This window comes from Arachis stenosperma, chromosome 6 (assembly GCF_014773155.1).
Source record: "Arachis stenosperma cultivar V10309 chromosome 6, arast.V10309.gnm1.PFL2, whole genome shotgun sequence".
NCBI lineage: Eukaryota > Viridiplantae > Streptophyta > Magnoliopsida > Fabales > Fabaceae > Arachis > Arachis stenosperma.
In genome coordinates, this window is record NC_080382.1 from 58,337,665 (window position 1) to 58,348,765 (window position 11,101).

The window sequence follows — 11,101 nt, forward strand, 5'->3', positions numbered from 1 at the left end:
TGAATTCAATTTTTTTAGTCTAGTAATTCAATATATTTTTAGTTCACACTTTTAAATATTAATGAATAACTGATGACCAAAAACTATATATTTTAAGAGTAAAGCTAGGGAACCAAAAGCATATCAGCCAAAACCCAGCCAAATATCTTTGGATGAATTCAAAATCTCTACGAGTTAATATATATGAATGTTTCTTCTACTAAGTATCAAAATGTTTCTTTTTCATATTAAATGGATATTCTTTTATATATTTTTCGAATTTTTTTTTGTATTGCAAATATGAATGTCTCTATTTCTTTAAGAATTTTATATTTTTTTTTAAATTTTATAGATATTTAATTATTTTTGTTAAAGTATAATTAGATGTTTCTTTTGTTAAGTATTATGATGTTTTTTTCATATTAAATGAATGTTTTTTTAATATTTCTGTAATTGTTCAATGACTTCTTTTAGCTAAGATCAAGTATGTAGTTTATCAAAACGACACCTAATATCCCAAAACAATTGTGTACAAGGTAGAATCTCTTCATACAATGTGATGAAATCCCAGAAAAGAGTGTGTCCAAACACAAAAGGGACGCATTCAATGAAGAGAACTAGATCATAACAGTCAAGAAACTCCTAGAAGAACATAAAGAACCAAAAGAAATATGAATACAACCTCCCACATCATTGTCAACATCCATATCCTTTAACTACTAATATAATAACTATCCCTAGACCCTAATAAAAATAAAACCCAGTACACATGGATTCCAGCCCCTTCTCACTTGAAGTCGCATTGCATTCTACTTATCACCAAACATGTAATGCTTCACATAAAACCTTGAACACCACAGTCTCCCTTCAGCAATAACCATCAATAGTATCCATGCCACGTCATATGATATATTTGAAAATCACACTCTTCTACCATGATTATCCATTCCTTACGTTCCACAACATCTCCTTACGGTGGCGAATTCGACGAGCCAGATGTCGGTGATAGAAGAGGAGTGGATCACGGTGGAGAGACGGAGAGGGTCTGACGGCGAGAGAGAGGGGTCTATGTGTGTGATTGTTGGAGGTGGGTAGGTTAATGTGAGGAAAAAGATGAAAGTTTTTATAGGTTTTAATTAGGTTTTCTTAATCAATTTAAAATTTTTTAAATTTTGAATTTAAAAGATTTAAAATTAATTAATTATTAATATAAATTAATGTAATTTCATTTAGTTTTTGGCTGATAAACTTTTGGTTCCTTATACTTTTCCATATTTTAATGGTCCTCTAACATTTCTCTAACTTTATATCACCCACCTTTAATGATTAAACATCCAAAAGCAATGATTTGACGTAGTCTACCTTAGATCATATACAGATTACAATACCAGATTATGATGACACTTACTTGCCACCTACTGAATAAAGGGTGATAATGTTCAGACTTCTGAATTTGAGTTTAATCTCAAAAGCTTTTAACCTGAAACCGAGTTTTGCGGGAACACTTTCTGAATAAATTCCAGGAAGCGACGCGAGTAGAATGTAGGGTCGACGGCCGAGATAGATAATGAATCAAACTGAAGAGATTTATAGGCATGTTCAATCTTCTTAGTCATGTTGTAGTCTTGCAGTATGTCGATGATACCGAGGTACAGTACAACGTCATATACCTCATGGAACATTTGTTTGTCCTGTTTTCCTGGAATCTGCTCTGCCCTCGAGGGCATGTTCACACCAAGCTGGATTTGGAGCCTGCTTAACAAGAAGTTATAACAAAGTAAAAAGCCTCAGTATGCGGGATTATGGTGTAAAGGGAGTAACAGTAATAACTCATAAGACTGGATTTGGAAGAGAATTACAAGAATTCAGTCAAGTTCATACATGCAATTATTTCATGCATCATCATGGGCACTTTGATCGACTTTAGCTTATAAATAATTGATCCGATAATAAAAATCGTTAAGAAAATGTGTACCTTGCTGTACCAGGTAGAAGAAGATCTACCTCCTCATCATTAGCAGATGAAGCTCTTAACCTGCTACCTCTAATGTGCGAGCCTACAACGACGCTGTCATGATCTGATCCTCGAGGAACAAGAACAAGGCCTTGTGGATAGTTATATACTTCGTCCTCCAAAGCGTCTGACAGAGGATTGTCGCCAAGTTTTAAATTAATCAGTTCCATTTTTATAGTTCTACTAGAAAAGGGGATAACATAAGTAAGATAGGAGAAATATATAAGTAATTCAATGTATAAAAACTGTATACTTGTATCACTACTTGAGGTAAAGGTTCACTGTCTTATTTCTCAGACTCAAGTTTCTTGACTAGTTGACAACCTAAATTGCAGGACCTATATAATTTGCTGATCTGGTTTGAGCAGGGGGGGTGATATTATCTATCCAATCCCGCTACGTCTACACCCTGGACACCGGTATTTTCTTAACAACCAAACCGTGTTCATTGTTTTGTTAATTAAAAAATAGTTTAAATACACAATTAATCTGAACAACTGTATTTTTATATGGGTATCAAGAATGTTTGGTGTATGAATAGTATCTTCTTGTCTATATAGTCCGAGTAATGAGTTGCATGCATGCACACAAGGTTGGCAGAAAAAAGCATCAATCACATATCTCGCCCAACTACAAACCAATAATAGCTTTACCAAGCAAAATCCACTGCCTACCTTCCTCCGCAAGCATTGCCAATCCGTCCACACTCATCCGGTGGCTGTATGACGTGAGTGGGCGCAGCTGCTCGGGAGCTCGATAATGAACCCCTAGAAGGAGGCTGTAATCCATAATGTGCTGTGCTTCCAAAAACCTGCTGTCTATTTCAATCTGCCTGCACAAATGTACAAGTAAAAGGAAAAATTCAATATTTGCAGTGCTTTAGAGAAAAAGGGGAAATTTCTTTGGTGAACAGTAGTAGAATTGGGTGAAAAGTGAAGATTTTTACTAAATTTAGAAAAAACATATACATTGTATATGACAATTATTTTTGGTTGTCTTTTTTACTAAAAAAAGAAATCTTTACTCTTCACAAGATTTCACTTTTTACTATAGCATTACCCGAGAAAAAGGGTACTTAATAAGCAGGAATATCATGCCGATTCTGTTAGCATACAGAACTATGAATTATAAAATATCGGGTCTCCCACAAAGCTCATCAAAACATTACTATCACTTACTTTAGTAAAGACTCCCTCCAAGATGGTTCCAAGTAGAAGCAGTAGTTCAAATCTAAATCTTTAAGAGTGGTATTCTCATCAATTTCTATCTTGTCTGATGACCGTCCAAGGGAAGAACCTTTCAAATCAAATCTCCTATGAATCCTTAATTCTGTGCAGAACATATTTCCCATTACAACAAAGCGAAACTGCAAGACACCAAATTATATGCTAACATTAGCCGCCACTTTAGAGAAAGCAATGCTATTAAGTCATTCTGTATGAAAGATCTAAGCTATGAAAAGACTCAAATATTTTATAAATTTGCTTAGTGAAAATTCTTAGTTTCTCGCACTTGATATTTCGAATTGAGAATTAAGGTGCAATCCAAGCCTTCCTTGATTGAAACAGAAAAATATTAAATCACAGAAACATGTAGTAATATAATATGCGCATTACCTTTTGACCACTTGAAGGTTTAATTCTGTGCAGGCCAAAAAATTTTGTAATGAGTGTATTTTCATATGACTTCACATGATGATGATAGTCTGGAAGCATTCTTAGAAGAACCTACATGTCAATAAACATTTATACATCAAGTTGTTCAAGTATAAGAAAAATACCAGAATTTCCTAATATTTTGTGAATAGAGAGAATTCTATTTATTTATTTTGTTAATCTCTGTTATTGTAAGGTTCGGCATACCAATAGATATTTCGCTTTTAGAGTCCGTGGCTATACTAACTAGCAATTGCTTTCAAAATCCTTGCTTCTAATGCGCTTCTAAGTCTTATATGATGAAATAAAAAACATCCTTTGACCAATATTGAAGGAAATAAAGTCTCTGGTGTAAAACCATTATCAGAGAGAAGAAAAGTTAATTAAAATTAGTTATCTTTATTATTATTATTGTAGTAAAATTGCATCCTGAATATCTATCTATAAAGGAGTTGTTGGCTTCATTTTTATGCAATTCCACTGAATCTACAATTAGACGCATACATAAGCATCAGTCAGCGACTCTACGTCAAAATCGAAACAAGTATACGAACGCACCTTGACTTCAGATCTCCGCAGCGTCTTGATCATGAAACGATCATCCTGAGATAGGAAAAAGACACTACCACTTTTCCCCGGAGAAGATAGTTCCCTCAGAGCATCATTTCCACAGATGGACATCATGTAATCAGCAGCATCAATCTTGAACAACTCTCTTAAATTTCTGTGAAAATTGGAAACAAGATAGAGGAATGCCAAATGAAAATGGAAGGACTACGGTACATAAATGATTGATGTACTCAATTATCCATAACAAGGGACGATTTACTCAAGCAATGAATACTATATCTTATAGTTTTCTGGATATACAAGAAACCAGAAACAACTACTTAATTATAGAGCCAGAGAAACTTGAAACAACTAGGATACATTTACATGCATCACAAGTCAACATATGAACACAGACCATATGAAAGAAATTGATACCAAAATGAGCATAAATCACTAACCTAAACACCATTGGGCAGTAATCTTTCCATCTAAAATCATCTGACTGATGCGGAGGGGTTAATTGAGAACCTTCTTTTGGGAAATTCATCCAAAAGCTTGCTTTGCTACCAAAATCCGATGCTCGCACTTCTCTACTCTTTACAGGCGTAATCTTGCCCACAGTATACCTAGCCATATTGAAAAATTTGCTTAAAAATATTAAGGAAAATATATGCAGAAGTATATTTAACTTCAAACTTCAGGTGCATTAAGAAACAAGTTATCTTAGTCCCACTGTAAAATTTATGAAATAAAATCACGAGGCATTTGTTCATTGAAGATGAAACATCTTATAGCAGTCATGTAATTCCTCTCATATGACTATTGGTGCCATACACGTTAGACCTCTATGCTCTAATATGTGATCCAAAGAAGAACAAAAGGAATTTCAAATAAGGGAACAAGGAACATAAATGTCCTTAATTATTAGAACCATCAATCATGTCATAATCCTAACTCTATAACTTTATTATGGCCTTTGAAGGTGGTTTCCTCTAGAAAATGTTACCATGTCCATTACAATATAGAAATAAAAGCACACAGATCCGAGCGGAGAAAAGAAAGAACAATAGAATTGGAAAAAGATCTTGTAAAGTGAAGAAATTGATAAAGTGGTAAAGTAAGGGGGGTTAATCAGTATTGAATTTATAACTTCAATCATTTGTGAGACTTACTATCTTAATTTGATTAGACACTTATTTTCTCACTTTACCAATCTCCAAATTTTAGAGGAGCTTGATCCAATAGAATTATCACTTGCAACAAATGATAACTAATAAAGAAGATTGAGTTTGCTAAAAGTTAAAATGGTTAGTTATACCTTATTCCAAGTTGCAGACTGAGCATCAGATCATAACTCCTGTGACCTTTGATGATTGCTTCACCAGGTCTTTTTATCTCTCTTGCAAGCTTTCTTTGTCGACGCCTAGCCCTTCTAGACATGGATGTAAACATATCATTCAACACTACTTCACTTATTAATACGCCTTGCATGTACTCTCGTTCCAAGATTGGGATCTTCGAATTAACCTCTTTGTTTATATCGAATGCAGAATCATGTCCAATCACTTTCTCAATTGATACCTCAAGACTCCAACGCCTTTCAAGAGAAACATTTGTTCTACTAGACTGGTCCAGATTTAACAGGTTTCCCTTTGCAAGTTTATGAGACGAAACACGACTGGATCTCTGATTCTCACGAAGCTTGACATCTCCAACCTGGCTCTGCTTTCTCAAATCCGGCAAAAGCCCTCTTTTCCGCAAAGCTTTGAGGTAGATTTCTTGTACGGATGGAAGACCGCTGCCTTTAGGATAAAAAGTTCCTTTACCATCTTTTAGACCGAGTGACCAAGTCCCAACATAGCAGCCTCCATCACTCCAGGTGTATACTCCAAACCCATGCATCATGCCATTCAACCAATTTCCTTCAAATGAATCCCCGGTTATCCAAGTTAGAGTACCTTTCCCCAACATCGTCCCGCCTTTCATATTCCCCAAATATACATTCCCATTTGCCCATGTATACTTCCCAGGCCCCTCTGGTGTTCCTCTTATCCAAGAGCCTTCAAAGATATCTCCATCCGGATAAACTTGGTAACCAAGACCGTGCTTAAGATTCAATCTCCACCGCCCTTTATAGGTCAACTTATCCGAACCAATATATGTTCCGGTACCATGGACATATCCACCAGAGAATTCACCCTCATACACTGCTCCAGAAGGCCATCTAATTTTCCCAATACCATTTCTCATACCCCGTCTCCATTCGCCCTCGTAGACGCATCCATCGGACCAGACATACACACCATGGCCCTCGGGCATATTGCCAAGAAGTGAACCACAATATGTTTCTCCATTAGGAAGCAAGAGTTCTCCAACTCGAAACCCAACGATTTCAGAGGAATGATCAGCTTCACCATTCGTCCATATAGATAAGTGATCCGATTCGGAAATGGCATCAAGAGATTTGGTTCTGTCAGCAGAAGAAACTGCTCCTCCATCCAAATGATCAGCAACTATGGCCACAGGGCCAGACATGCATAATGACCGAAAGGAAGATTTCCTTGCAGAAATTAAAAGTATCCCAATACCTCAACAGCTAAAATATAAGAATAGTTGCATAACTTGCCTTGAAAGTCTGAAACAGAAGAAGAGGAGCCAGAAAAAAAATTACATCAAGTAATTAAAAATATTTTACTACTCAACTAAGAAGACACAGAGATTGCCTAGAAATCCAATAGCTTGTTAGATTTTATAAAAACAAAGTTTTAAAAGAAAAATAAAGGACAGACCACAACTCCAAAGAATACATAACATATTATATAAGAAAGAAAGTTAGAACGGATTTTCTCATAATGGAAGGTCTGCATTTTGTTCATTCAGAAAATGGAAAGGACAAATAAAGCAGTATATATCAGAAAAGACAGATTTTGTATTGGAATATTTAGAAAGTTGAAATAAGAAAAAGGCGGTTACATAATTGATCATAACATAGTCAAACATGATTCGTGAACGGAAATGGTAGCCATAAATGGAAAAGAAAAAGTTCAACACAGTGGAGGAAGCAAGAGAGAAGAGAGAAGAGAACCCTGAAACTTGAATGAATGAGAATGAAAAACGTTAAAATTGATGTTGAAGATTGCGAAAAAGTTTCAACTTTCAACCGTGAAATTGTGGCCTTTGTTCACAACCATAAACACCCAAAGATTAAGAGCTTAATTACTAATCTTAATCTATCTCCTCTTTCTTTTCATTTATATCTTTGTTTATTAAGAAGGAAGATTATTACACCAACACCAACATTTTTATGGCGACAACATTATTGTTGTTATTAAGCTTTTGTACAATAAAAAGAAATGACAAAATTTAAATTTTCTTTCTTAAATATATACTCCAAACTAAATTTTTTGGGCTTTCTTAAATAAATAAATAAATAAATTTATTTTTTCAAAGTTAAGGAGTGAGACTCGAACTCTTGAGGGTTTTAGGTGAAGAAGGGAGACTATTTTGAATAGAGTTTCATTTTAAATATTTGATACGTGTAAAATATTTTATACAGTGATACAATCACATCTGTTCTTTTAGATGACCATTCAATAAAAATAGTAATTACTTTTGATGAGGTGATATTATATAATTAGATATTTGTATAAAATTATTTTATCATGTGATAGTACATCAAAATTAAATTATTTAAATAAATGTATTAGTATTTACATTTTTGCCTAGTACGTAACAAATTCGTTGTTCTTGACTGCGAAATCAAAGAAGAAAGCAATTTTGCATGTGCTGCATGAGAAATAGTGGAAGAAAGTCTCAAAAGCTATTTAACAGTATTGTTATTTTTATGTTTGGTAAATATTTTACTTGAGTAGAAAGTGAAAGTAGCTGAAAGGATAAAAAAGTAAAAAGACAAAGAAAAGAAAAGAAAAGAAAAGGAAAGAAAAGGAGTAAGAATGAACTAATAATGCACAGTATTAACATTAATTAATTGAATAAGAACAAATATATAACCAGAACATTTGAATGATGATAGTTTATTGTGAATTGGAATTTCATTTAAAAATTTGTTATTGGCCAATAAATTATTGTAAGTATAAGGTTAAATTCGAATTTTCCATACTTATTTATACAAAAGGAGCTACTAAGATAAAGACGTTTAAAATATTTTTTTAAAGATATTTTTTAATAATTAAAATTTAACCTATGTAATTAATTAAACTGTATTATATATATATATATATATATATATATATATATATATATATATATATATATATTGAAAACCCTAAATCTTAACCCCTTGATGGCTTAGAGAAAAGAGAAGGGTTAGGATTTAGGTTCTTAAAATTAATATATATAATAAGAGTATTTTGTCATTTTTTATAATAAGGATATTATAGTTATTTTTTATTAAAAAAAATCGTAATTTAGACCGGTGTAAGATTTAGTTCATTTATTTTTGGTCAAATCAATTTGTCTGATCTAATTTTGACAAAAATAACACGATTTAATCAATTATATATATTGAATTTTAATTACTATAAAACATCTTTAAAAAATAGATGTTTTAAATGTCTTTATCTAAGTGATCAATTAGTGAGTTATCCACTAGATCAACCTAACTTGGTTAATAAATATATTTTTAATCATAAATATGTTGTATTATTTGAATATAGATAAGGAATATATAATAAAATTAGAATTTAGAGTTTAGAATTAATACTTTATTTAAATTTAAATTAAAAAATTAGGTTTTAGGTTCTCCTGACTAATCTTTTATTTTTATTTTAAAATTAAAATTAGATCAATTTGATTTTAGGTTTTGTTTACAAATCTTTTATTATGGAATTAATAGTAGAAATATTAGGTTTTAAAATTGATTGGGTATCTTTCATTTTAGTTTAAAATAAAAAAATTTAGGATAGTGTTTGCCTTTGGTTATAAATTGTACTTATTTTTATAATTGTACAAAGTTAAAGGGTCTTTTTTTTTTTTAAAAAAAGACCCAGTAAAAAAGTCGTTTGATCTCTTGTTGCATATTTAAAGGAGACTATTTTTACTAACGTTGCGCGAACTAAAAATTTTCACTTAGACTATTCGCTCCTGTTTATTTTTGTTGAGAGATGACATCCTAAGAAACATATATTCCACATGTCATCGGTAAATGTATTCTTACCCAAAAATACAATACTTATCAACTTGGCCTACGGACATATAGGGAATCGGTAGTAAAAAAGCTCTCAATTAGATTTAAACAATATCAACAACAATAGAAATTCAAAATTTATATTTTAGTTAAAATTTTTAAAAAAATATGAGTTTATAAACATATAAATTTAAAACGGAACAATTAATAATTTTCTAAAATTTATTAAAATCATCAAAATTCATTAAATTATTTCCAAGATTTTTTATGTTAATTAGTTTTTTAAAGTAGCATACACTATAAGAAAAATGCTAATTATCGTCGAATTTATCGATGGATTTACTAAAAAATAGCTAATAATATATTTACCATCGAAATAAGTCCGATGGAATAAATTTTGCCAGTAATTATTTACCGGCAGATTTTTTCGTCGCCGCTAATTACTGTCGAAAATTTTTCATTGGTAATTTTTTCCGTCGGTTTTCTCCCGATAAATCGAACGGTAAACTTAAATTTTAAATTTTTTGAAAATTTGTTTTAAATTTAATATATAATTTTTATTTGTTTGTGATACTTTTTTAATGGGAGTTACTAAAAACTTTCATAATATATTTTATTTGTGATAAATTATAAAACTCCTTAAATAATTAACAAAAACTCTCACTACTCTTAATCCAATCAATTATAAAACAATTGAACCCAAACAAATATTTACTCAACCCATACAAAAAAAATTATCATAACAAGGCTTCGAGAGAGAGGACGACGGAGAGTGAAATCTTTCTGAAACCCTAAAATTTCAATGTCATAACCACCGCCACCGCCATTCATATCTTTGCCGCTATTGCCGTCATTGTCTCCTTTGTTGAGGTAATGCTTAGATCCTCTGCTTATGCATTGTCTTCTATGGCGGGTTCTATCGCTGGTTTTGGTTTTGCTTTTGCTACAGTGGCTTGAAGCACTCAGAGCGAGGTTTCAGCGCAGACGCGGTGGCACTGGGTGGGGATATCTGGAAGGCAAGCGAGCGGGAGTCTCTGGAAGCTTCGATTAAAGCTGTGTTCGAAGCTATTGGATCTCGTAGAACTAATTCTCATGTCGTTCCAAGTCATTGCGGTGAGAATTTCTTCCTAATTTATTCTTGTTTAGTTCGGGACTTAAACTTTCTCACTCACTTCCGTTCAAAATTTGTTCAGACAATCTTCGTGTTTGTGTGAAAGGTAAATTGAGTTTGAGTTCTCTATTTTGATGGAATTTATATGAATTTGAGTTCTAGCAAATTTTCTTGCCACATTTACTGGCTTTAGGGCTGTGATGTTTGTAGCTTCTGTTCTGCTGAGATATCAAATTGGAGGAGAACAAGTCTTGCTCAATTGAATCAAGAGGAGGGCAGTGGCACCTGATGAATCATCTTCAGCAGGTCATCATCAATCTGACGCTCTTGAAAGTAATTTGAGAGATTCTGCTCCTATGCATGTGAACCAGCTAAATGTGCTCCCACTCGTGTAATTCTCTTGAAGGATACACCAGCAAAGTGTTTGTGTTTAATATAGTATATAGAGTACATATTGTATAGAAATTTGAGCACATTATACTTTAGTTGTGTTTGTTTTTGCCATGTTACATGAGAAGTGTTATTTGTACTTACTTTGGTTTCATACACTGAATCGATATGTACTTGTCTGTGGAGGCACAACATTTTTCATGGTACATATAGGAATAGACATGTAATTACATTGGTTATGAATTGTGACCTTA

At 32.7% G+C, this 11,101-nt stretch overlaps 1 protein-coding gene across 3 annotated transcripts; it reads right to left on the reverse strand.

The window, feature by feature from the left end:
• Window positions 1-491: 491 nt before the first annotated feature.
• Window positions 492-7,493, reverse strand: LOC130936055 (phosphatidylinositol 4-phosphate 5-kinase 9-like). Of its 3 annotated transcripts, none has more exons than XM_057866030.1 (9): window positions 7,286-7,493; window positions 5,519-6,835; window positions 4,659-4,826; window positions 4,207-4,372; window positions 3,610-3,720; window positions 3,172-3,359; window positions 2,668-2,825; window positions 1,955-2,120; window positions 492-1,731 (listed from the first exon to the last, which is right to left on the reverse strand). In XM_057866030.1, exons 2-9 carry the CDS (start codon window positions 6,733-6,735, stop codon window positions 1,455-1,457), a joined length of 2,451 nt encoding a protein of 816 aa, XP_057722013.1. In that variant the 5' UTR covers window positions 6,736-6,835; window positions 7,286-7,493; the 3' UTR covers window positions 492-1,454. The 3 variants fall into 3 exon arrangements, with proteins under 3 accessions (XP_057722013.1, XP_057722015.1, XP_057722014.1); XM_057866032.1 differs by having other exon boundaries at window positions 7,362-7,379; XM_057866031.1 differs by lacking the exon at window positions 7,286-7,493 and adding an exon at window positions 7,174-7,261.
• Between the last annotated feature and the right edge of the window lie 3,608 nt (window positions 7,494-11,101).

Bases quoted from the DNA above. Each gene is read 5' to 3' on its own strand.
- LOC130936055 (XM_057866030.1), bottom strand. From the start codon at position 6,735: ATGTCTGGCCCTGTGGCCATAGTTGCTGATCATTTGGATGGAGGAGCA. The intron at 3,721-4,206 runs GTGCGTTCGTAT...ATTGACATGTAG, and splicing joins TGCGGAGATCTGAAGTCAAG to GTTCTTCTAAGAATGCTTCC. The intron at 2,121-2,667 runs GTAGGCAGTGGA...ATCCTCTGTCAG, and splicing joins GGCAATGCTTGCGGAGGAAG to ACGCTTTGGAGGACGAAGTA.